General features: G+C 43.3%; 1 protein-coding gene across 4 annotated transcripts; it reads left to right on the forward strand.

The window, feature by feature from the left end:
• The first annotated feature begins 8670 nt into the window (after window positions 1-8670).
• On the forward strand, window positions 8671-25077 carry ZNF354B (zinc finger protein 354B). Of its 4 annotated transcripts, none has more exons than XM_008274955.4 (5): window positions 8671-8744; window positions 9611-9694; window positions 14192-14318; window positions 14991-15080; window positions 22979-25077. In XM_008274955.4, the coding sequence occupies exons 2-5, from the start codon at window positions 9662-9664 to the stop codon at window positions 24559-24561; spliced, it is 1833 nt and encodes a 610-aa protein (XP_008273177.1). In that variant the 5' UTR covers window positions 8671-8744; window positions 9611-9661; the 3' UTR covers window positions 24562-25077. The 4 variants fall into 4 exon arrangements, with proteins under 4 accessions (XP_008273177.1, XP_051689733.1, XP_069932630.1 ...); XM_008274954.4 differs by having other exon boundaries at window positions 8689-8879; XM_051833773.2 differs by lacking the exon at window positions 9611-9694 and having other exon boundaries at window positions 8680-8879.
• The last annotated feature ends 1458 nt before the right edge of the window (window positions 25078-26535 follow it).

The raw sequence follows: 26535 nt of genomic DNA on the forward strand, positions 1-26535 counted from the left end.
CTGGCTACACCACAGTGCCAGCCCCAAATCTAAGTCTTTTTTTATATTGAAAAATACTGTAATTTTTTATAGAATGCATGTTCATTATGGAAGACTTCTTAAACACTATGAAAGTTAAAATAATTCATAATACATCTTCTCACATTTTCTTTAGTTACTTTAAAAAATTTTGGTAAACTTTCAAATCATTTTGAAAACTATTTAACATTATCTACTGAAACTGAAATTACATACATCCTATGACCCAACAACCTCATTCTTGGTGGAATTTTAACTGAAATACATACAAGTGGATACCAAAAGACATGAATACGAATGTTTACAGAGACATTATTTGTACAAAAATTGGAAATAATCTAATAGTCCATCCCAGTATACTGGATGAATAAATTCTAGGATATTCACAGAATAGTATTTACATGGCAATATAAATGAAGTTAGCTACTGTAACATGCAAACACATGAATGCATCCAGCAACATTATGCTGAGTACATAAGTCAGTCAGAAAAGCACACAATATAGGGGTCCACATAAGTTGCAAAACTCAGAACTTATCTATGAAGTTTGCAGTCAAAATGTATCGACTTTTGGAGACAGAATGGGTAATGACTGGGAGGGAACACAAAGAAGACTGATTTACAATAATTTCTATTTGACTTCAATGATAGTTACAAAGTTTAATTTCTCTGTTGTAGATTACCAAATTACACACTTATGATCTGTGCATGTAGTATATAAAGTTTTAAAGAAGGTAAAATGTTTTCATTCCAGAGACTATGAAGAAAACTATATACTACAGTCTGTAATCCATCCTTTTCCTCCCATATTTCCAGACACTTATTAAATATTGAATGTATTTTTCCTATATGCATTTCTATCATTATTACAATTACAATTATATGATATATTTTAATGTTTTACATAGCCTATGAGAATGTTCATATTCACTAACAATAAAACAAAATCAACTATTCATTACCCATACTATTTTATTTCATATTTTATTTAACAGGCAATTCAAATTATTATGCTATGTGAATATGAATGCATTTTTAATGCATAAATGGCCTGTTGTTTGTACTTGTTAAGCTATAGCCCCAAAACAAGTACTATGTGAAATACTGTTCAATAATACTGAAGGATAGTTTGTTGAATTAACCTATCTTTGTAGTTACGGTTTGTCATAAAAAGTAATCTAGGTGGAATCTTAAAGAAAACCAAGAAACAAAAGTAAGTTTTTAATCTACCACTGTCAAAGTGGAACACATGTTCTAGTTGTACACTAGCAGAACTCAAACTGCACCTGGGAAAGCAGTGAGGGATGGCCCAAGTCTTTGGGCCCCTGCACCCACATGGGAGACCTGGAAGAAACTCCTGGCTTCTAGCTTCGGATCAGCTTGGCTCCAGTGGTTGCGGGCGTTTGGGGAGTGAACCAGTGGATGGAAGACCTAACTTTCAAATAAATAAAACAAATCTTAAAAGAAAAAAATACAGTAACAAATACACTTGTTCATGGGCCTTAGAGTAAAGTCTCTACCTTCTATTTAACTGAACAGAATTCTGGAAATCTGAGTAAATAAGAAATCAGTACTATTTAGAACTATCTCTTTATATGTAATTTAGGATTTATTCCATACTTTCATATACCTCCAAAAAAGAAAACCACAAAAAAACTGAAAGGACATATGTATTGGATTACAATTATGATCTATGACTTTTTTTTTTTTTTTTTTGACAGGCAGAGTGGACAGTGAGAGAGAGAGAGACAGAGAGAATGGTCTTCCTTTTTGCCGTTGGTTCAACCTCCAATGGCTACCGCGGCTGGCACGCTGCGGCCGGCACATTGCGCTGATCCGAAGCCCGGAGCCAGGTGCTTCTCCTGGTCTCCCATGCGGGTGCAGGGCCCAAGGACTTGGGCCATCCTCCACTGAACTCCTGGGCCACAGCAGAGAGCTGGCCTGGAAGAGGAGCAACCGGGACAGAATCTGGCGCCCCGACCGGGACTAGAACCCAGGGTGCCGGCGCCGCAGGTGGAGGATTAGCCTATTGAGCCGCAGCGCCGGCCTATCACTTCTAATTAAGAATGTCCTTCATAATAATATATTGCTCTCATGTATGGATTTTGTAAATGTAGCAACATTTATACAATAAAATACTGCTTTTATCTGTTTTACACATTAAAGTTCAAAGCAAATTCCTGCCCCACCACTCAAAAAAGGACTACCTACTTTTTAACTGGTTCAAAATCTATCATTCTAATACATCCCCGAGTTTTGTAGGAAACTGCCTCCTTTATTATTTATCTAGAAGACATAGAAGATTCTTATTGGAATGTATTCCAGTCAAAATATAATTATTATCTGTGGTATTTGCAAACAGTTTACCAGAGACAGGCTCTGATCACCTAGAAAGAATGCCAATTACAACCGGAGACTCGTCAGGTAGTGTAAGTGAAGTGTGATCTTGTGCTTGGATTTTATATACAAGTGCTTGGTACTGTTTAAAGACCATATTTAATTTTGGACCAATTTCTCATAAGATCAAAGGATTTAAGTCTATTACAAGAAAATAATTGAAAGTTGATATCTAGGAACACCAGAATAAAAACCTGTTAATGAAGTACTAGCAAAGAGCTACATTCTATTTTATAATATTCACTAATATTTTAAGCTTAAAGCCATGTAATTTTTTGTTCAGTGTAGACTTTTCACAAGTACACCTTCAAAGATGAATTGCACAAATTGTCTAAAATAGTATATTCATTCTGCCCTACTCTAGTCAATTAAACTTAACATTCAAAGATTTCATTTCTTAAACTAAAATATACTACACCTTTCTCTGAAAAGAAACCTAGCCATTTTATTTCAGGGTATTTATGTTCCATTACACATATTTTATTGCGAACTGTCCTGTTATTAGAAACAAGACCTTCATATTAAACTACTAAACCTGATAATGGGGTATGATTGAACAAATGTAATAGAACCACTGCATCAATGAAAATAATTCAGCTGCATTTGTGATTGATATAGGTTTATTACTTATGATTCTACTGACATAATATCGGGCCTCAGAAACAAACTTAAGTACTTACTAGTAATTAACTTTTATTATGTCCATGTGCAGAAAACAGTTACTGTAACAGGCATGACACTGCCAAATCCTTAGCAATGCCAGCTTGTAAGGGTTAGCCCTTAGCTGGCATCTGAGAACTTGAATTTCAGAAGTATCCCCACCATAAACTGATAAAAGTAACTCACTATGCCCAAAAAGTTTATGTAAACAAAGTGATCATGCTGAACACCTGCTTTTCTTCTAGGAATCTGAGATTCTAGTGTGTTAGGCATAGGGTGGCCATACAGATCAACTGGCAGTTAACGCTCCGGGGACTATGTCTCCAAGGAACTATACTGGTAGACAACATTTCCCACTTGCTGCATTTCAGTCCTGGAGGAATAAGCATATAAGTGACTCAATTAACAGAGTATTCCTGGAAGCCTGCATCCAGATTCCTCTGAACTTTGTCCTATGTGCCTTTTCCCTTTGTTGATTTTGCTATGTATATGTTTTATTGTATTAAATCTTAGCCATGAATATGACTAAATGCTGAGTCTTTCCAACAAGTCACCAAGCCTAGTGATGGTCTTGGAGATCCTTGACACAGTGCAATTTAAGTCCAAAGAGCAGAAACTGTTAGAGTACAAACTTAGTTTATACATAACAGACATCATACTCGGTGATTATATGTATCATCCTCTTAATATATCCAAATAAATCTACAGATGTGTTGTAGTTCTACTTCAATGTTAGTTAATGTCAATGAACCGGTTAATGACAAAAATATACACAATAATCATGGTACAAAAACAAAGGGAAAGCTTTTGACAGGTTCAAGAAACAGCTGGACAGAAGACTGATGATTTTGACTATGCAAATTCTGTTAATGATGTTTTGATGGTTCTCTTCCTGCCAACTTTTCCAAGACTATCCTGTGTTTTTTTTTTTTTTTTCTATTCATCTGTCTTTGGAATTTGGAAAAATCCAATGTGGGTCAGGTTTGTCTGATAGAAAAGTGCAGGCATTTTATCAAGCTTCTGAGTCATCTAATTATGGCACCATGATTTTCAAAGAAACAATTTATTCATACTGCCTCGTACTCTACTTCATTCATTCAGAACTATACCCACTTATTAGTCTGAAGATCAAAAAGACTGCAACAGGTACGAAAGATTCATTAAGGCCGGTGCCATGGCTCACTAGGCTAATCCTCCGCCTGTGGTGCCTGCACACTGGGTTCTAGTCCTGGTCGGGGCACCGGATTCTGTCCCGGTTGCTCCTCTTCCAGTCCCGCTCTCTGCTGTGGCCCGGGAGGGCAGTGGAGAATGGCTCAAGTGCTTGGTCCCTGCACCTGCATAGGAGACCAGGGGGACGCACCTGGTTCCTGGCTTCGGAACAGCACAGCGCACTGGCCGTAGCGGCCATTTGGGGGGTGAACCAACATAAAAGGAAGACCTTTCTCTCTGTATCTCTCTCTGTCTAACTCTGCCTGTCAAAAAAAAAAAAAAGTATTTTTTCAGAGAGAGAGAGACAGACAGAGAGAAAGGTCTTCCATCTGATGGTTCACTCCCTAATTGGCTACAATGGCTGGAGCTGTGCTGATCTGAAGCCAGGAGCCAGGAGCATCCTCCTGGTCTCCAGTACAGGTGCAGGGCCCAAGGACTTGGGCCATCCTCCACTGCTCTCCCGGGCTACAGCAGAGAGCTGGACTGGAAGAGGAGCAACCGGGACTAAAACCAGCGCCCCAACCGGGACTAGAACCCGGGGTGCTGGTGCCACAGGCAGAGGATTAGCCAAGTGAGCCGTGTTGCCAGCCAAGAAATACTTTTTAAAAATTTTATTTATTCGAAAGTCAGCATTAACAGACAGCAAGAGCGAGAGATGAGAAACTCTTCCATCTGCTGGTTCACTTCCCAAATGGCCGCCACAGTTGGGTTTGGGCCAGTCTGAAACCAGGAGCCAGGTTACAGAGCCCCAGGACTTGAGCCTTGTTCTGCTGCTTTCCTAGGCATAGCAGTGAGCTGGATGGGAAGTGAAGCAAGCGGGACTCAAACTGGCACCCATATGTGATGATGGCATTGCAGGCCATAGCTTAACCCATTATGATACAACATTGGCCCAATAAATACTTTTTTTTGTAGACCAATAAATGCTTTAAAAATAATATTCAAGTGATTGGGATCCTGCTGCCCATATGGAAGACCTGGATTGAGCTCCCAGCTCCCAGCTTTGGCCCTGGCCCAGTCCTGGCCATTGTGGGCCTTTGGGGAGTGAACCAGCAGATACTTAGCCTTTCAAGTTAATTAATCTTTTTTATTTTTTATTGTGGTAATTAACATAATATAAAATTCACCATTTTAACTATTTTTAAGTGTGTACAAATTAGTGACATTAAATATATACACAATTTGGGCAATCACCACCACTACCTATTTCCAGAAAAATTTTCATCACCCCAGACCAAAATTTTATATCTATTAAACAAAACCTCCCTGTCCCTTTATTCTACTTCCTGACTCCATGAATTTGCCTATTCTAGATACTTCACATAACTAGAATCACACACTAATTTTCTCCTCTGTGTCTGGTTGATTCCAGTTAATATACTGGTTGCAAGGCTCATCATGACTCATTCATTTTTGGTCTGAAAATATTTTATGCACATACCATCTTGTTTGATGACTCACTTGGTGGTGGACACTTAGGCTGTTTTCACCTTTTTGGCTATTGCTGATAGTGCTGCTATGAACGTTGACATATCAGTATCTGTATGAGCCTCCTTTCAGTTCTTTGGAGTATATATCTCTGAGGGGAATTGCTGGATCGCAGTGTAGTTTTCACATTTTGTGGAGTGATCAAAATGTTTTTCATCATGATGACACCATTTTATATTCCACCTAGCAATGTGCAAGTGTTCCAGTTTCTCAACATCCTTAACAAAAAGTGTTGTTATGTTGTTTTGTAATAGCCATTCTAATAGGTGTGAAGTGGTATCCTATTGTGGTTTTGATGTTCCATTTCTCTAATGACTAATGCTCAACATCTTTCAAGCATTTGTTGGCCATTAGTGCCTCTTTTTGGAGAAGTGTTTATTCAACATAAGCAATGTTTATTCTTTCACCTATGCTTAAAACATTTCTTTAGTTATTTACTTATTTATTTGAAGGGCAGAGTGACAGAGGGCATCTTCTATCTTCTATCTGGTTCATTCCCCAAATGCCCACAACAGCCAGGCCTGGGCCAGGATGAAGCCAGGAGCCTGGAACTCCATCCACATCTCCCTCATGGGTGACACGAACTCAAGTACTTGAGCCATCATCCACTCCTTCCGAGGCACATTAGCAGGGAGCTGGATCAGCAACTGAGCAGCTGGGACAAGAACCAATACTCAATATGGGATGCAGGCATCCCAAGTGGTAACACCCACCCCCCTCACCTATTGTTAAATTGAGTTTTTTGTGTTTTTGTTGTTGTACAGTTACAAGAGTTTTAATATATTCTGGATATTAATCCTTTCTTGAACAAATATCCTCTCTCATTTTGTGGATTTTTCTCTCCTGGTAGCGTTCATTGTTACACAGAAGCTTTTGACTTTCTGGCATTCCAATTTACCTTTTCCCTTTGTTACCTGATTTTTGGTACCACACTTGAAAAGCCATTGCCCAGGGGTGGGTGTTGTGGCGTGGTAGGTAAAGCTGCCACCTGCCATGCCAGCATCCCACATGGGCACAGTTCTAGTCTAGGTTGCTGCTGCTCCTTCTCCTCCTCCTCCTTTTAAATATTTATTTATTTATTGGAAAGTGAATTACAGAGAGGGAGGGAAGGAGAGAGGGAGAGAGAGAGATCGGTGGATCTTCTATCTGCTGGTTCACTCCCCAAATGGCCATAACAGCCAGGGCTGGGCCAAGCTGAAGGTAGGAGGGAGACAGGAGCATCTTCCAGATCTCCCACATGGACACAGGAGCCCAAGAACTTGGGCCATCTTCGGCTGCTTTTCCCAGGCCATTGGCAGGGAGGCTACTTCTGCATTCTTTATTCTATTCCATTTGCTTATATTTTCATCTTTATGTCAGTACCTCATTGTTTTGATTAAAGTAACTTTGTAGTAAGTTTCAGAACCAGGAAATGTGAATCTTTCAATTTAATTCTTCTTTTTCAATTGTTTTGCCTATTTACAGTCCATTGAAATTCCTTTGAAATGAATTTTAGGATTTTTTATTTCCTGCAAAAATACCATTGGCATTTTGATAAGAATTACATTGCATCAGTAAATAGCTTTGGGCAGTTTTGGCATTTTAACAATATTAAAGCAACATGAAAATTGGATTGCTTTCCAGTTGTATAGGTCTTCTTCATTTTCGTTAACAACGTTTTGGTGTTTTCAGTAAACAAATCTTCCACCTCCTTTGTTAAATTTATCTCTAAGTTTGTTTTTTGTTTCTGTGCTATTATAAATTAAATTGTTTTCTTTTTTAATTTTAAAAAGTATTTAATTTACTTTTTATTTTTAAAAAGATTTATTTATTTATCTGAGAGAGAGAGAGAGAGAGAGAGAGAGAGAGATGTATCTTTCATCCAGTGGTTCACTCCCCAAATAGCTGCAATGGCTGGGACTGGTGGGGGCTGATGCCCAGAGTCCAAGTTCCAGCTACGTCTCCCACATTGGTGGCAGGGGCCATCGTCCACTGCTTTCCCAGGCACGTTAGCAAGGAGCTGGTTCAGAAGCAGAACAGGCAGGACTGGAACCAGCCCTCTGGTTTGGGATGCTGGCATTGCTGGTGGCAGTTTAACTCACTGCACCCTGGGGTTGTTTTCTTAATTTCCCTTTGAGATTGCTCTTTGCTAGTGTGAAAAATCCATACATAGGAGAGGTATTAAAAAGTGTTGCGGGAAGTATGTATTTTGAAAAAACTATGCATAACTTAAAATTTTTTGTAGCAGAATAAATTTATAAATAATTCCATTTTCCAATAAGCTTTTCTTGAGGCACCATCATAATTACATTATTGGCTTATTGTCTGCTTCCTTCTCCCAAAATAGTTCTTCAGTGCAATGATCCTTTTGTTCACTGATGTATTTTTATTTATTTGAAAGCCAGAGTTACAGAGAGAGCGACAGAGAGACAGAGAGGGAAATCTTCCATCCACTGGTTCACTCTCCAAGTGGCTGAAGCAGGAGCCAGGAGCTTCATCCGGGTTCCCAAGTAGGTGCAGGGGCCCAAACACTTGGGCTATCTTTGCCCCTTTCCCAGGCCATCAGCAGGGAGCTGGATCGAAGTGGAGCAGCCTGGACTGGAACCTGCGCCCACATGGCTTCACTGATGTATTTCAAACTGCTTAGCACTGAGCAGGTGGCTCAATCCTCTTGCTAAATAGACTCAGTGTAAATAAGTTTGTTCTTGGCCATTTTCTGGTAACCTCACCATCATTTACTAAAGTGCGGAGTTAAAAGATACCGCCTTAGAGGAGCCTCCCTTCCTTTCTGGGAACTCGGAAGCCAAGGCCTCTACCAGCTCAACTGAGCATCGCAGGTAATCCGCTCACGCAGGGCGCCACCACAGGCTAGTGCGGAGTGCTACACGTCCCAGAATCCTTAAGTTCTCGTGCGGACTACATTTCCCAGCGGCAGTAGCGGTCCCCCGCTCGCCCAGTCCAGACCTGCGAGGGCCGCGCAGTGCGGCAGGGAGGTGAGCGGCTGCTGGCCTTGAGGTCGCCGGGTTGGTTGTCTGTCTCGCGGCTGCTGCCGGGTGGGGCAGTTAGGGAGCCTCCCTTCTGCAAGCATACTAGGGATGCCCGGCCCCAGGAACCTTGAGCCTGGGGAGGTGAGTGGCAGGAGGCGATCCCAGGCCTGGGGGACTGCGGCGCCGGCGCCCGCGAGACGCTGGGGGAGGCCTGGGCGCGCGGGTGGAGCCCCCGGCCTGTCGCCTCCCTCTCCCTGCAGTCTCGCGGCGCCCCTGACCGCTTTGGTTTGGGCGCTAGGGTTTCCTCCTGCAGTTCCGGCCGCTGGCCCGGGGCCGCTAATGGGAGGCGCCTGCGTCCCCGACAGCCCGAGCCACGGCTGGACCTGGGTCCTTAGTTCTGGGTCCGTCCCCCTTTCCGCCACGGAAAAACCCGCGTTTTCCTTTTCTCAGACGGTTTTCTCTACAAGTCTGGAAGTGGATTCTGTGGTGGGAGGGAGGTGGGGGCGGTGCCCAGGGCCCGCGTGCTTGGAATCCTGGCGGTGCCCTCACTGCGGTGGGACCTGGGCCCGTGGCCGCGCGCTGGCCTCAATCTCTTGATCAGTAGAATGGGGCTTCTAGTCTATGGGGCTACGCAGTGTAAGGCGGTGCTGGCGCTGCTGCAGTGGAGTCCAGGGTCCTCCTCCTCGAGTGTTGCTCCTGGCAAAGTGGACCAGGACGACCCTGGCTGCCTCTCTGGTTCTGTCCACTCCTGGCTCCTTCTGACTTTCCTCTCCGCGGCAATTTCCTCGGCTGTGTAAGAATTTCAGAGCCGCTGCCTTTGACGGGTGGGAAGCAAAAGAGGCTTCCTCCTGCTTCCCTTTCTCTTCTCTCAGCTGCACCTGGAGCCTGCACCTGCCCTCCAGGGACGAGCGCAGAAGGAGGATATGGCCGCCAAGCTGAGGAAGAAGCGGCCTCAGGTGAGCCCATTGCCGTCTCAGCCCTCGGGGAGTGGGATTTTTTTTTTATCCCTAGGCGACCAGTTTTGGGACCATAAGTCCTTTGACTTTGGAGGACTTGGTCTACCTCCGTGAGTGGTGGATTCTGCCCTCATGTCTAGAGGGTTTTTTTAAAAAAATTTTTTTTTAGAATGTATTTATTTGAAAGGCAGAGTTGGGAGGGGGAGGTCTTCCATCTGCTGGTTCACTCCCCAAATGGCTGTAATGGCTGGGGCTGGGGCTGGGGCTGGGTCAGGCTGAAGCCAGGACCCAAGAGCTTCTTCTGGGTCTCCCACGTGGATGTGGGGCCCAAGCACCTGGGCCATCTTCTGCTTTCCCAGGCCCATTAGCAGGGAGCTGGATCAGAAGTGGAGCAGCCTGGACCCGTGGAGTGCTGGTGCCTCAGGCAGCAGGTTAACCCACTACACCACTGTGCTGGTCCCAGGGGGGGTTTTCTTTCCAGCTCAGAATTATGAGCCTAGCCTTCCTCCCATAGTTTTTGTTGTCTCTGTCTCTTAACTTCATGGGTCGTGTGCCTTGCTTGTACCACTTTAAAAACTTATCTTGACCTGGAGCTTTCTTTCTCATGTTGGGGGAGTGAGGGAGGCATCCTTTCCAGGTGAAATGATGGTGAACAAAGGATAGTGGCATTGCAGGGGCTCGAGGGATCTCCCGAATCTGACAGCAGGTAGAAGACTCCTCAGGAAGCCACAGGGAGGGGTCTGTGGGATATGGGTGGTGGGTAGGTGGTGTACTTCCAAGATCAGAAAGTGGGGATCTGAAGCCAGTTGGCCAGCTTTTAACTTATCTTGTCTGTTGCTGTTCATGGGCCTTGAGCAAATAACTCCACCTGTTTGTGCCTCACGGCTTGTGCCTCACTTTCTGCACCTGTGAGATGGAACTACTATGCCTGCCTTCTCTGATAGATGGGATGATTGTGTGAGTTAGTGCATGGGAAGTGTTTGATCAGGGCCAGGCACAGTGTGTAGCTGCTGTGGTAGCTAAGTGATATTACCATGCTGATGATATTGATGTGGACAGAAATTGCTAAACCGTGCTTGTAAGACCCAAAAAATACTTGTCCCTTATCTACTCATCTTTGACAAGAACAGTTGATTTTTTTAAAGATTATTTATTTATTTGCAAGATTGAGTGACAGGAAGGGAGGGGGGGGAGAGAGAGAGAGATTTTTTTTAGCTTGCTGGTTTGACTCCCAAGGGCCCATAATAGTTGGGGGTGGGCCAGAGCCAGAAACTCCATCTGGTCTCCCATGTGGGTGGCAGGAACTCAAGAACCTGGACCATTGTCTCCTGCTCTCAGGCACAGTAGCAGGAAGCTAGATTGGAAGCAGAGGCAAGACTTGATTGCAGACACTTTGATATGGGGTGTGAGCGACCCAAACTGCGGCTTACGCCACTACGCCTGCGTGAACAGTTGATATTTGCTGAGTATCTAGCATGCTGGGAGTGTGCTGAGGGCTTTATGTTTCTCACTCTCACAGTAGCACAGCGATTACTATTCCTGTGTTGCTTACATGTGAGGAAACAAGCCCGAAGAAGTCAGTTAACCTGGATTCCGTCCCAGGTGTGTCCAGCCCTCAGTCCACACTCAGGCCTTCCAGCCACTCCTCTGGTATGGGTTTCAGGGCAGGGGCAAATCCAGCCACCTGTTTCCAGAGCTCCTCTGCCAGGTAGCATTTTTTTCAGGACTAACAAATGTGGTGGGGTTGAACTTTTCCCCTTAAGGCTGCCTGATTATGGGTTTCAGGGCAGGGGCAAATCCAGCCACCTGTTTCCAGAGCTCCTTTGCCAGGTAGCGTTTTCTTCAGGACTAACAAATGTGGTGGGGTTGAACTTTTCCCCTTAAGGCTGCCTGATTTGACTGCAGCAGAGCCAGGTTGCTCTCTTGCCCAGAATCTTCTCCAACCCCGTGTAAGATCCTTAACTTTGCCTGCTGCCGGTGTGTCTGCTTGCATATGAAATTCAGTGATGGGAAGTTTAAGTCCAGAGGGAACAGAGAGCGTGCAGGTTCACAGAAAACTGGAGTTTGGGTTGTGCTGCTGCCATTGGTAAGGTGCTTGCCTGGGGCCTTCGCTGCCCTGGGCCTCCTGCTCCTGTCTCTGAAAGAGAGTGGGGCCAGGAGATGGCATTTTGTCCTTTGAGCTGGCCAGCTTTCTCTCATCGTTCAGATTATGTCATGTGTTTTTCTAGTCTGTCAGTTTGTGAATTCTTCGGGGCAAAGATTATTCCTTGTATTTCTCCCAAGATCCAAATAATTTAATGCTGTTTCTTGCCATAAAAATATTATAGGTCATGGTAGAAATTTTAAATAAAGTGTGTGTGTGTGTGTGTGTACACATACACAAATGCCTGGGCCAGGGAACTTCTGAAAGTTCATAGAGATACATCATTAAAGATAAACTTACTTTGGTACAAAAAAACTTGAGATCCATAGTTTGTTCACAATACTCATTTTCCATGAACTTTTTGAAGACCTCAGTATGCTTGTGTAGATCTGTATATATGTATGTTTGTATATAAGTGTATTTATTTTAGATTTATTTACTTATTCAAAAGGCAGAATTAGGGAGAGACAGAGATCTATCCACTACTTCATTCCCCAAATGGCTGTAACAGCCAGGTCTGGGCCAGGCTAAAGCCAGGAGCCAGGAACTCCGTTTGGGTGTCCCATGTGGGTGGCAGGGGCCCAGTGCACTTGGGCCATCTTCCATTCCTTTCCCAGGCACATTGGCAGGGAGCTGGATCAGAAGTGGAATAGCCAGGACTTGAATCAGTGCTCATGTGGGAGGCTGATGTTTCAGGAGGAAGCTTAACTTGTGTGCCAAAACGCTGGCCCCAACTAATTTATTTAATATATAAAAAAGAAAGTAAAATTACCCTTAACAGTACCATTCTGGGAACAATCACTGTTTGTTGTTTGTTATTTTTTATGCATCTCTAAGGGTAATATTCTATTGTGCATACATAGTTTGTCCTCACAACTGTAATGCATTGCATAATATTTCCTTATACTGATACAGTGATAACTAAGATTTGAACCTTTAATATGAATCTGACTTGGGATAGATGCATTATCTCATTTATTAACTATATGGAAGGTTTTTTTTTTTTTTTTTAAATTGAAAGTTATAGAGAGAGGTAGAGACAAAGAGAGGTCTTCCATCCACTGGTTCACTCCCCAAATGGCCACAATGGCTGGAGGTGAGCTGATCCAAAGCCAGGAGCCAGAAGCTTCTTTTGGGTCTCCCATGTGGGTACAGGTGCCTAAGGATTTGGGCCATCCTCTGCTGCCTTGCTAAGGCACATGAGCAGGTAGCTGGATTGGAAGTGGAGCAGCTGGGCATCAAACTGGTGCCCGTATGGGATGCCAGTGCTACAGGATGGGGCTTTAACCTACTGCGCCACAGTGACGGCCTCTGGAAGTATTTTTTGTTTTTGTTTTTGTTTAATTTACTTGAGAGCTAGAGCTTCTGTCTACTGGTTTACTCTCCAAATGGCTGCAGTGGTCAGGGGTGGGCCAGGCCAAAGCCAGGAATCAGGAACTCAGTCCAGGTCTCTTCATGTGAGTGGCAGGGACCCACCTACTCTATCACCATTGCCTTCTGGGGTCTGATTAGCAGGAAGCTGGAGTCAGCTGGGGACAATTGGAGCTGGATATCCAACCAGGTACTCCACACTGGCCTCTTCGCCATAATGGCAAACACCCACCCCAGTGTGTAAGAGTCAGAGGCACTTGACAGAGTGACTGAGAATGGAGCCTAGGGGTTTCCCCTGGTTGCCTTTCCAGCTCTGCCACTGAGCAGCTGTGACTTCAGGCAAATGTCTCATCCTCCCTGTGGCTTTGCTTTCTCTTGGGTAAAATGGGAACAGTACCTGTACCTTCCTTGAAGGTCATTGTGAAGATTAAAGTTTACACCAAAGATTAATACAGCTCTCAGAGTAGTACTGGCCCGTGTAAAACATTCTAATTTTTTACTCCTTTCCTCAAGCTTGCCTAAGCATGCGGATGGTGCCCCAATTGTCTAACCCGTCCCTGATCAGAGAGAATTGAGGTTGTTTCCAGTTTTTTGCCATTACAATACCGTGACAAGTATCCTTATGCTTGTGTTTTTGTGCACTGTTATACAAACATAGTAATTGGTAACTTAAAGAACATATTTTAAGGCTTCTATTCATATTATTAAGTCACCCCAGAACAATTATCCTGATTACTGTCCCACCAACGACCTCTACACATCCCTCACAGTGGTTACACAAGGCCCGTTCCTGCTTTATGCTGCTCTCTGTGTGTTTGTTACCAGTTACTTGCTTGGTAAAAAGGACCTGGAACCTTTAGAACCTTGCCTAAATCAGAAGCATTTCGTGGGTGACCTATCTCCTTCCCCGCTGTTGCCTCCCTCTCTGTATGCGGCGTGGTCCCTGGAGAGCTGTCCTTCCAGTCCTTGGCTTGTCCTTCCAGGTGTCAGTGACGTTCGAGGATGTGGCCGTGCTGTTCACCTGGGATGAGTGGAAGAAGCTGGATCCTTCCCAGAGAATCTTGTACCGGGACGTGATGCTGGAGAACTACAGCAACCTGCTCTCACTGGGTAAGGAAGCTCCCCATGGACACGGAATTCAGAAATTGGGATCTTGGTACCCCCTTTCCTGTCTAAAGCCGTGGGTACTCGGCAAGCTCACGCCGAGTGTGCTGACTCCCCCCTCGTTGGTGTTGAATTGCTCCATGTCTGAGATGGGAGGGTGGTTATTAGTAGTCGTCGCCCTCCGTGCGTGCAGCTTCACATTTGCCGTTCCTTCGTGTTGAGTCAGTGTTCCTACTGTTTCGTGGTTCCCTGGCTCAGCCCTGAGCAGAGGCTTCTTTCGCTACCCCCTCACTTGCCTTTTCCATGTCTCTTCTCCAGCCAGATAAATATCTAAGGTTCCATCTCTGAAAGGGAGTCGGATAGTATTTTCTCACTAAAAAGTAGCCTGCTTGGTACAGAATTCTTCCCATAGATACAGCTTATACATTTAAATTCAATCTGTGCATCCAACTTCCTTCTATAGCGAGTTAGTAGTATCCTGTTCATCCACTCTGCCTTTATGTTTCCCTAACATAGAATTATGACACAGTCCCTGACACAGCCCCTCACATTATGGGGGCACAACCTGAACACCTCACATAAGTTTTTATACCATTCTTTAGATCTTCCACTCATGTGTGGAATACTACTTTGTGTCAAAATAAGAGCAAGTTTTTTGTTTTGTCTGTCTATGAGCAGGACTCCCATGTACCAAGCCAAATGTCATCTCCCTGTTGGAGCAAGGAGAAGATCCCATAGAGGAAGAAAGTCCTGGAGGCTTCTCTCTAGGTGAGTGGGAGGTCAAGGTACTGGCGACAGCCTGGTTGATAAGAGGAGGCAAAGCTTGGAGTGTTGGCTGGGAAACCACCTTGAGGGTTCCCAGCCCCCACTATCTGGGAAAGGAGCACCCTGACTCCTAGACATGAACTTCCTCTTACTGTCTGGCAGTCACTCTCAGATGAATCTCTCAGGGTCTCGTTTCTTGTTCTGTTGTTTCAGAGGAGGGCTGCATTTTCATGTGGGCCTTCAACAGATGTAGTGTAGTTAAGGAATTGGGTTAATCCGTCCTGGCTGAAGCCCAGGGTATGTAAAGGGGGAAGGAATGAGATTGGAACTGTCTGATGTATGACCAGAAGTGATTGAAGCAATAAGAGAATTGTATGGTCCTTGGTATGTTAGCAAATTTAATCTGAACCAGAAGCAACTTAAATGTCCTTTGAAATAACTATAGCTAAAGAAGCTATGAGATGCCCTCTTTATCACCACAGTTAAAACAAAAGACCGTGCTCATGTGGATGGTACTACAAGGCACGTTAAGAACCGAGGAAAGTTACAGAGAAGTGTTCAGCTATGTCCCCATTTATGTTTAAAGAAAATTCGGTGTGTGTTTTTGAGTGTGAACACAGAAAGAAAGGTGAGGGGGACCCCTCCTTAGCAAGTGAACCTTGTTACATTTGAGAAGGGTGATGAAAGGGAACTTTTTTTTGTTATTTTTTTTTTAAATATTTATTTATTTTTTGACAGGCAGAGTGGACAGTGAGAGAGAGAGAGACAGAGAGAAAGGTCTTCCTTTGCCGTTGGTTCACCCTCCAATGGCCGCCGTGGCCAGCGCGCTGTGGCCGGCGCACCGCGCTGATCCGATGGCAGGAGCCAGGTGCTTCTCCTGGTCTCCCGTGGGGTGCAGGGCCCAAGGACTTGGGCCATCCTCCACTGCACTCCCTGGCCACAGCAGAGAGCTGGCCTAGAAGAGGGGCAACCGGGACAGAATCCGGCACCCCGACCGGGACTAGAACCGAATGTGCCAGCGCTGCAAGGCGGAGGATTAGCCTAGTGAGCCGCGGCGCCGACCCTTTGTTTACATTTAATATTTAAATATTTTGCAGACAGAATTTATTCATGAAGTCCTTATGTGAATTGAATTTAATAAGAAGGATCACTTTGGAAGCATGCAGGGCTAGATTTAAAGACGAAGCAAGAAATGAGAAGCCTCATAGCGCTGTTGCAGTAATGGAAGTCCCAGGAGGCTTGTTCTGTGAGGCTTACAGAGAAGAGCAGGAGCCAGCTTGGCAAGGGTTTGGTGAGGGATAGATTTGTTTGTTTGTGGGCAGTTGTTTCAGTAGGTAGCATTGGAACTAAAAAGGGAGGTCAGGGCCTTCGGTGTGTCGGTGGTGTTTGAGGCCTTGAGCGATCAGGTTGGGCAACAGCAGAGGACAGAATCCCAGGGTTTTTGGGAAAGAGGAATCTGTGACCAAATCTGGGAAATAATGAGAATGAAAGAGGTGCCTGGTGTGGCAGTTGGGCACAGAGCCATTGATTGGAGGCTTTGGCACAGGAAGATAGATTGGCACCCCCTCAGCCACTGCCTGCCTGTCCCTTTCTAAGTACAGAATGAGCCTGGAGCTTGCCGGGGCCCTTGTCCTCAAGGAGTTTGCAGTCCTGTGGGGAGGTGGAGGGTGAATACAGCATGTGCACACAGGGTGTGGACTGACAGATGCTGGGGAGAGCCATGGGAAAAGGCACAGGTGCTGTGAGAATGCAGAGTGGGAGGGGCGATGTCTGCACAGACTTCCCTGAGGTGGGACCAGGGATCTGAGAAGGTAGAGGATTATCCCAGGCTAGGAATTAGCAGAAGTGCAGGACCAGAGAAGGGAAACCAGCTGTGGAGACCAAAATGGAGCAAGGAGAAGGAGAAGAGAGTTAGCAGCAGAGAGCAGCGGGCACCACATCCCACCAAGCCCAGGCCCTGTTGCAAAATTTGGTAGGCAGCTTCGGGACAGCCACTCTGCAGAGACCAGCCCGTAGCCCATGGCTGGGAGGCCAGCTGCCCTGTGTGCTGGGGAGAGCTCTTCTCATTTCTGTGTTGAGATGCTTTGGTAAGTGAACCACACTTGTCAGCCTTTTTTAACTCTCATTTAGGAGAAGTCTACTAATTGTGTGGAAACTACCAGAGGCCACACAAGATAAACAGAAAGTGGGCTGCAGGGAGGCAGCTGAGAGGAGGCACCATGTGGCCTGAGTGTGAAAAGTCAGAGGGAGAGAAGAAAGATCTGTTCCCTTGCCCTGTCTTAGTGAGTCTCTCCTCCTGAAAACAGTGAGTCCACGAGATTAAACTGAGGACATGGGCTGTCCAGAGCTGTCCTGAGAGATGCAGGACACCTGATTACAGACAGGGTCAGAGTTGTGGCCTCGCCTCAGTTTTAGGAAAACTAGGAGTGAATTACTTAGTGAAGTACAGGGCTCCTTGGTAGAGTTTACAATGGATTGTCTTAGCAGTTTCAGTGTCCCAGGTGAGGGCTTTGTCAAGCAATAAAAATCCGATTAGCGTTTAGGTGATCTGCACCCAGTTTCATCTTGTTAGGGGGGAATGGCCTGGAGAAAGATGACCTCCATGCAGACAAGGTAGAAAGCAAAGCAAGATTTATTTAAGTCAGAAACCTCCTGCCACAGTGGCTAGGAGAGGGACTCCAAGAGAGGCAGACCCCAGAGGCTCACGGAAGTGGGGTTTTGAAGCATGATTTTTGGGGAAAACAGGACAGCAGCTAGCAATCCGAAGGTGGGGACCAAACCCATCCAAAGGTCGGATTTGTAATCTTGCTTGCCCTGCCTAGCTTGCTGATCAGAGCTGGAGGCAGGCAGGATAGGGAACTTCTTTTATTCTCAATGATGAGACTAGAAACTCTGAAGGGCGGGATGGGGAGAAGCATGCAGTGGGCTTTGGCACTTCAGTCTTGTTACATATAATTTTTGGGGAGAAACGAGCATTTTGCATCCTCTTAGGGGGACTCCCATTTCCTCATTTCCACTGGGATCAACCTGACTGCCTGTTAACCTGTGTGACTCCTCCCAGTCTGGTTTTGGGTTTAGGGCTTAGTGGCCTCACAGATCCTGACAGTTGGATTCAGTGTAGCAGACCTCTGGGAACTCCTCAGGGGAACCTGGATCTCCAGAGCAGTGTGGCTCACTCTTGAAGGTAGAGAAGGTACTCCAGGTCACTACACAATTATAACAAGAGGACAGGAATAGAGTCTAGGTTTTTCTGAAGGTTCTTAGTTTGTTAATTTGTAACTATGAAAACGTCGGTCGATTAGGAAGCAGAATCAAGTAGAAGCAAAAGAAATTCCTAGAAATGGAAAGTAAAACACAGCAAAAGGACCTTTTTGTTAGTTTCTTAGCCAGACAGAAAAGAATGATTTCTAGTGATTTTAAAACACAGCAGTTCCACTGAAAGTGCTGGTGGGTGTAGCCTAAGGACAGAAACATTGCAAACAAATTTCAAGGTTGTTTTTAACCATCATGATTTTTAGCAATAACACTGGTATGGTTGTTTTTAAATTATAGCCTGTAGGATAAACAAATGAGTAATATAGTAAGGATACAATTTTTAACACATAAGAGAGGATAGAAAATGAAAGAAGTTGAAAAGCAGAATCCTTTTAATATTAAATTTGAGTTGAAAATACCACAATGAACTCAATGGGGTTTAGTCTCATTTAAAAAGTATCTCTTTTTTGTTTGGTTGTTGGTTTTGGGCAGCTTGAACAATAGAAATTTGCTTTCTTACAGTTGTAAAGCCTGGGAAGGCCAAGGTCAAGGGCCTTGCTGGCTTAGTTACTGCCACATGGCTGCTTCCTCATGTCCCTATACAAGGGTTATGTTACTGGGTGCTTGCTTATTAATAAATTTGGAATATTAATAAGCCTTGTGGGTTCTTGCCACAAATTCAGAGAATTCTGAATATTGGCATAAAGGAACAAGGCAGCATGATAAGTTTTAAGCTTTTTCTTCAGTGAGAGAAATGTATAGGAGTGAGGGCTCTAAGAGAGAGGGAAGTCTGGATTCATACTGAGTACCAGGAGCCAGCCATGTGGAGGAGCATGCAGGCCGGGAGGCATGGAGCGGGTGGTCCGAAGGCATAGGGTAGCAAGGGGATTCAGGGCAGCGAGGAAGAAGGGCAAAGGGAAGGGGGCAAAAAGGGCTAGGCCCACCGTGTTTCAGGCCTTTAATCCACTTCCAAAAGGGAGTGGTTAATTAGCCTGATTGGCAGGTGGGTACACAGGTGTGGTCAGGTAGGGGCATGAGGTCACACAGGTGCGTGGTGAAGGTGTGGTCTTCCAGCTCACAAACCTGATCAATTTTATCCTATATGCTTGCCTACAACAGTTGGGGGGAGGACACCTTAAAAGCGTTTCTTGGCTTTATCGTCTAAATGAGGTTGAAACAAACCCAGTAGCCAGGAACACCTCCAGCTCCCAAATTTGCAGTACTTTTAAACATTCTTTCCCATTGCAAAGAACCAGGACTTCTTGGGGAAATGATTGATTCTAGATCCGGAAAGTACCTTTTCAAGATGAACCTTGATTATCTCTTCCTACTGAAGAGGAAGAAAGCTATCAGGGTGAATGAATCATATCAAGAGCCCATTTGAAGGGACTGAAATTAGTCATAGGTAGGATGGTTGGGAAACAAGTGGTGACTACATGCATTTTAAAAAGAAAAAACAACTCAGCATAAATTCATGTTGATGTTCGTGGAGGTAGGTGGGATAGGTTCTTATCTTTGCACAGAGAGAATTCAGATGTGAGACAGAGCAGTGGTAAGCAAGGTAGCAAGGTTTAATTGGGTAAGGCATCCATCAGAACAGATGGACACCTATCTAGTCAGAATCAGAGAGAGTGCTCAGACTGGGGAAAGCAGGGTTATGGTTTAATGGAGAGAATATACCAGACAGGCCAGGCAGGTAGCTCAGAAAGAGCTGAGAGCTGAGTATGCAGCTTCTATTCAGACTGGGGCTTTTAAGGGAATGAGGTCCTGGTGGGTTCTCCTTCCCTTCCTCCTCCCCCTGGACAAAGGATTTGCTGAGTGTGAATTAGGTAAAATTCCTCCCAAGGCTTCATAACTCAGTGCTATCAGAATGGATAGCCCGCCTGGTGCTGGGAAGAGGACTTTTCTCTGGTGTGCTTTCCCAGGGGAAAGCTGGGAAGGTTTTTTTTTTTTTATTTGGACAGAGTGGACAGTTTTCCTTTGCCATTGGTTCACCCTCCAATGGCTGCCGCGGCTGGTGCACTGCGGCCGGCACACCGTGCCTATCCGAAGGCAGGAGCCAGGTGCTTTTCCTGGTCTCCCATGGGGTGCAGGGCCCAAGCACTTGGGCCATCCTCCACTGCACTCCTGGGCCACAGCAGAGAGCTGGCCTGGAAGAGGGGCAACCGGACGGAATCCAGTGCCCCGACCAGGACTAGAACCCGGTGTGCCAGCGCCGCATGGTGTAGGATTAGCCTACTGAGCCGCAGCACCGGCCATGGGAAGGTTTTTATTGCCCAGTGTTAACAGGCTAGGTAACCAGTTTGGTGCTGAGGAGAGAGGTTTCTTTGGGGAGCTTTCCTTGGTGAGGCTGTCAGAACTTTGTAGTGTAAAATGCTATGCTGCTTCCAAGGTGAGCTTCTGAGGCTGTTACATTCCGCTCCCAAGAAACTTGTTTTCCTCAGACACCTCCTCACACACATAGGCTATTTTCTAATTTCCTACCTAACATTCATACTTGTTTCTCTGTTTTATTTCTGCTTTGTGTTAGTTAATTCTTTTTAGTTACATAACTTATGAAGTGAGGCTGTTAACTGTGTAAATTTCCCTCCTAGCACTGCTTTTGCTGGATCCTTATGTTTTTGTAAATTTGTTCCTCTCTATTTTCTGATTTTCCTTGTAACTTCCTCTTTGACTCACTGGTTGTTAGGGTACTTTGTTGAATTACCTTATACTCCTTTTAGTGAATTCTCCAGTTTTACCTTTGCTACTGATTTCTAACTTCATCCTATTATGGTCAAAGAAGGTAACCTGCTGTGATACTCATTCTTGAATCTGTTGAGACTTTGTTATCGGACATATAACCAGCTTGGATAGCCAGTTCACCACACACGAGTGTTGGTAAGAGGAAAGGGTTTATTTCAGAAAGCCGGCATTGTGAGGAAAGAGATTCTTAATCCAAAATGTGCTCTTTCTGCCCGGCAAACCAGCAAGAGGGGGTTTTAAAGGATAATGGTAACCCTAGGGGTAACCCTTATAAATAAAGCAATAAGTATTTAATTGATAATCATGCAGATGTTTTTTTAGTTAGAAAGTATATTTTAAGATAATATAATTTTTAAATATCTTCTGTTAACTGATTTTTCCAAGAAAATTCAGCTACAGGAATCAGAATTTTAAAATTATAGTATTTTCAGTAGGTATGATCTGTTAGAGGAAAAAGATCAACCCATTCAATCTTGTTGCAATGGAAGGACAGAAATTAGAATTTTTTTTTTTTTTTTTTTTTTTTTTTTTTTTTTTTTTTTTTTTTTTTTTTTTAGTTTTATGGGAAAGTTTAAACATACAATGTAAAAGTTAAAAGACTACTATAATGAACTTCCACTTATCTGTCACCCAGTTTTAGCAGTTACTAACTTGTAATCATTTTTCCCCCCATCTTTAACAGTGGCTGTCTGCTGAGGGCAGTTTTATTATTTGTCAATGGCTAGAAACATTTTGCTTGTTACATCTTGGTGGGGAGAGATGGTGAGGAAGTTACTACTGCCACCTGGAGGTAGAGAGGCCACGTATGCTGCTAAACATCTTCCAGTTCTCGAGACAGTTCCACATAATGAGGAATTATCTGACCCAGAAGGTCAGCTCGTGTTGAGAAACCCTGATGTCTATCCTGCCTGTATGCACCAACAATTTTGGTGTTGAATTGTTCTGTTCAAGAATAGAAGAGGTCATCTCATTTGGTCAGCAGTACTTTAGTGTTATTCAAGGATATTATAAAATTGTTCTCATATTCATATAAGATTTTCATATTCTACTTTTCTTATTTTGTGTTAGTATAAGTGAAAGGTATTGATTTTCATCTGTCAATTTCATATCCTGCTACTTCAGTGAATGAGTTTGATTATCTGGGATTTTTCACTTAGAGTGTTTGCAGCTTTTTGCTTTACTCAATTGGTGTGTCCAATATCTAATTGAATTTGTTAATACTTCTAGAATAGCATTGGATAGTAGGGAAAATAATAGATACCCTTGCCTTCTTCTTGATCATAGTGGAAATACCTGCACGGCTTCTTGATTAAATAAAATGCTAGCTTTAGGATATATAGATATATATGCATACACATATGTCTGTATATATACATATATAAACATGTAAATATATGCATGCACTCTGTGATGTTCCCACAGTGCTGAAGTTGCCTAACAGTGTATTTCACAGAGCACACATGACACAGGATTGTATGCTGCAGTCAGAAGAGTGCAATGTTAGAGCTCAGAATCAGGAAAAGGTTTACAGAAGAGTTAATACTTAAGAGGCTACAGAGAAAATAATTACAGGAAAAAGGTGTTTTATGAGTCCATGATATGCTTTGGATATCAGGCTGAGTTTCCTGGTTCATACTTTTTCTGGTCCATCTCCTGGTCATGCTTACACTTCCACCCTCCTTAAAGGAGCTTGCTGTATTCATTTAATTACAGTTCAGTCATCATCCACAACTCTATGCCATGTTACTTTCCTATTTTTCCTCTTGCTGGTATCTTTTTAGCTATATAACACACCTTTGTTTAGATAGCATTAATCTTTACTCTTTAAACATTTGGTCTCATTCAACCACATGAATTGTTGGCAATTTGTTTTTTTTTTTTTTTCTTTGTTTTTTTTTTAGGATGTAAGAGCAGACTTAAAACTGTAAAGTCAACACAAGCTCAAGACTCATCAAGTCAGGAACAGATGAAGAAAAGACTCAAAGGGGATGAATTCAGGGACCTCATATCAGGAAAACACTGTATATATGATGACAGATTAAAGAAACCCCAAGACAAAAATGAATGTTTACAAATAGTTTCAGACTCCCATGTGAAAAACCTCAGTGTAGACAGAAGCCATAAAAACATTGAACCTGACCAAAACTTGAGCCTGAAGTCAGTCTTTGTAAAGGCACAGAGGATTGCTAGAGAAAAAATATCCTCAAAATACGTAATACAACGAAATACCTTCAAGCAAACTTCAAGTTTACTTACCCAACCAAAAGTCAAGACAGCAGAGAAACGCTATAAATGTAATAAATGTGAAAAAGCCTTCATTCACAATTCATCCCTTCGCAAACATCTGAAAAATCACACCGGAGAGAAACTATTTAAATGTAAAGAATGTTTGAAAGCCTTCAGCCAAAGTTCTGCTCTTATTCAACATCAAAGAACGCATACTGGAGAGAAACCTTATATATGTAAAGAGTGTGGGAAAGCCTTCAGCCATAGTGCATCCCTTTCTAAGCACCTAAGAACCCATACTGTGGAGAAATCCTATAGATGTAAAGAATGTGGTAAATCCTTCAGCAGAAGGTCTGGCCTTTTTATACATCAAAAAATTCATGCTCGAGAAAATCCCCATAAGTATAATCCAGGTAGGAAGGCATCAAATTGTAACACAGCTCTTTCTGGATGTCAAAGAAACCTCAGAAAGAAGTCCTATTTGTGTAATGAGTGTGGCAACACTTTTAAGTCCAGTTCGTCCCTTCGTTATCATCAGAGAATTCACACCGGAGAGAAACCTTTTAAATGTAGTGAGTGTGGGCGAGCCTTCAGTCAGAGTGCATCTCTTATTCAGCATGAAAGAATCCACACTGGAGAAAAACCCTATAGGTGTAATGAATGTGGAAAAGGCTTCACTTCTATTTCACGACTCAATAGACACCGAATAATTCATACTGGAGAGAAACTGTATACTTGTAATGAATGTGGTAAAGCCTTAAGTTCCCACTCAACACTGATAATTCATGAGAGAATTCATACTGGAGAAAAACCTTGTAAATGCAAAGTGTGTGGTAAAGCCTTCAGACAGAGTTCAGCTCTCATTCAGCATCAGCGAATGCACACTGGAGAAAAACCCTACAAATGTAATGAGTGTGAGAAGACATTCAGATGTAACTCATCCCTTAGTAATCATCAGAGGATTCATACTGGAGAAAAACCGTATCGGTGTGAGGAATGTGGGATGTCTTTTGGGCAAAGTGCAGCTCTTATTCAACATCAGAGGATTCATACAGGAGAGAAACCCTTTAAATGTAACACATGTGAGAAAACTTTTAGACAGAGCTCATCCCTTATTGCACATCAAAGAATTCATACTGGAGAGAAACCCTATGAATGTACTGCATGTGGGAAACTCTTTAGCCAGAGGTCATCCCTTACTAATCATTATAAAATTCATATTGAAGAGGACCCTTTGAAAATAGATTTGGATGTGTGAAAGTCTTAAACCAAAGAGCATCAACAAACACATATCTGAGATTGATTTACTAAATATGTGAAAACTTCTAATTTAGTCTTCACCAGATACTGAATTCCAAGAGTAAATCTTGTCCACGTCATAAATACAGAGAAAACTTTCATACCTGTTAGTCACTTTTTAAAATACCCAGACATTTCACAATTGTAGACATTTATATTAGCCATTTGTAAGATAAAAGATTATTTTCTCAATCTATAGCACTGTATGCTATATGCAGCATATAAACAGGAGGAAAATCTGGGTATGGTGGTACTAAATTTCTCATTGCTAAAGTACCAACTATAAAAGCTGCTAGCATATTTATTACAGGTAACATTTTAGTAGCAAACAAAAAACTGATCCTAAATGCATTTTTTACAGCAAAGGACCAAATAAAAGATAAACCACAAACTACCTCCCAGTGTCTGGAATTTACCTTTTCTTAACCTGTTGTCAAACTTTGTGATTTTTATTAAAAAAAAAAACAAAACTCTTCTCCTTTTGTTCTAGTAATTTTGAAACTACTAACAGCCTGCCACATTTTCTACACAGTTCTTCATTTTGTTCTCAGAACTTTATTTGCTTTACAAGTCATTTTATGAAATGATAGTTGATGTCATGCAAATAGTCATGTTAACGTTAAGTAGGAACGTTTAGTTCAGGCAGTTGCTTCAAGGGACAAACAAGCCCATGTGGGATGCCTAAGTTGGAAAGAGAATTGAAGTGATAGATTCTCCATATGGAACTGACATAGAACACCTCAAGATACAGATGTTAATAAATACCAAAAACTTGGCCTGCGCTGCGGCTCAGTAGGCTAATCCTCCGCCTTGCGGCGCCAGCACACAGGGTTCTAGTCCCGGTCAGGGTGCCGGATTCTGTCCCGGTTGCCCCTCTTCCAGGCCAGCTCTGCTGTGGCCAGGGAGTGCAGTGGAGGATGGCCCAAGTGCTTGGGCCCTGCACCCTATGGGAGACCAGGAGAAGCACCTGGCTCCTGCCTTTGGATTAGTGCGGTGCGCCGGCTGCAGTGTGCCGCGGTGGCCATTGGAGGGTGAACCAACGGCAAAGGAAGACCTTTCTCTGTCTCACTGTCCACTCTGCCTGTCAAACAACAACAAAAAACAAAAACTTGCTACAAAGGAAGGGTGTAAAGAAAAATATGAAGAGCTATCCCGAACACCTAGCAGGCTAATGGGAGATAGCCAATAGTTTTAAAATTTGTCAAATATGTGGAAATGCTGAAGTAGAATGTTAGTAAGCTACAGTGAGACATTCCAACAGAAGTGAAACATATACGCTCTCTTAATTAACATTAGGATAATAACTTTAGATAGTGAAATACAGCAGAAATTGAGTTCATGAAATGTTAGCTGTGTTGATCTAATGCTACATTGGAACAGTTCTCTGCCTCCCTCCCTCCCTTTCAACTAAGTTAAATAAGTGTTTTATTTTTTAAAAAAGGAATGGGCATATGATGCTCACATCCATATTGGAGTTCCTAGATTCAGGCTCAACTGCACTTCGAGTTTCTGCTTCCCGCTAATACACTCTCTGGATGGCAGCAGGTGATGGATGGAGTAGTTGAGTCACTGTCTCCCATGTGGGAGACTGAGTTTCAAAATCCTGGCTATGGTCTGGCACAGCCCTGGCTGTTGTGCGTATGGGGGAGTGAAACAGTGGCTGAAGGATCTCTTTCCTTTCTCTACCATTAAATATAAAATATTTTTATCTTACATTCAATAATAAAAATTTGAAAATATACTAGCAGTGTCAATTCTTTTTTCAAGGAAAATCAGTTTCATTATTTGAAGCATATAAAAAGAAATTCAGAGTACATTTGGAAACACTTTAGTCTTACACGAGCTACTTCATTCTTCAACGTCACCACAGGTGAACAGGTCTGCTGAGTAGAGTTGTACTCACTGACTTAGATCCATTATGAACGGAGGGTTG

This window comes from Oryctolagus cuniculus, chromosome 6 (genome assembly GCF_964237555.1).
Source record: "Oryctolagus cuniculus chromosome 6, mOryCun1.1, whole genome shotgun sequence".
NCBI classification, from domain to species: Eukaryota; Metazoa; Chordata; class Mammalia; order Lagomorpha; family Leporidae; genus Oryctolagus; species Oryctolagus cuniculus.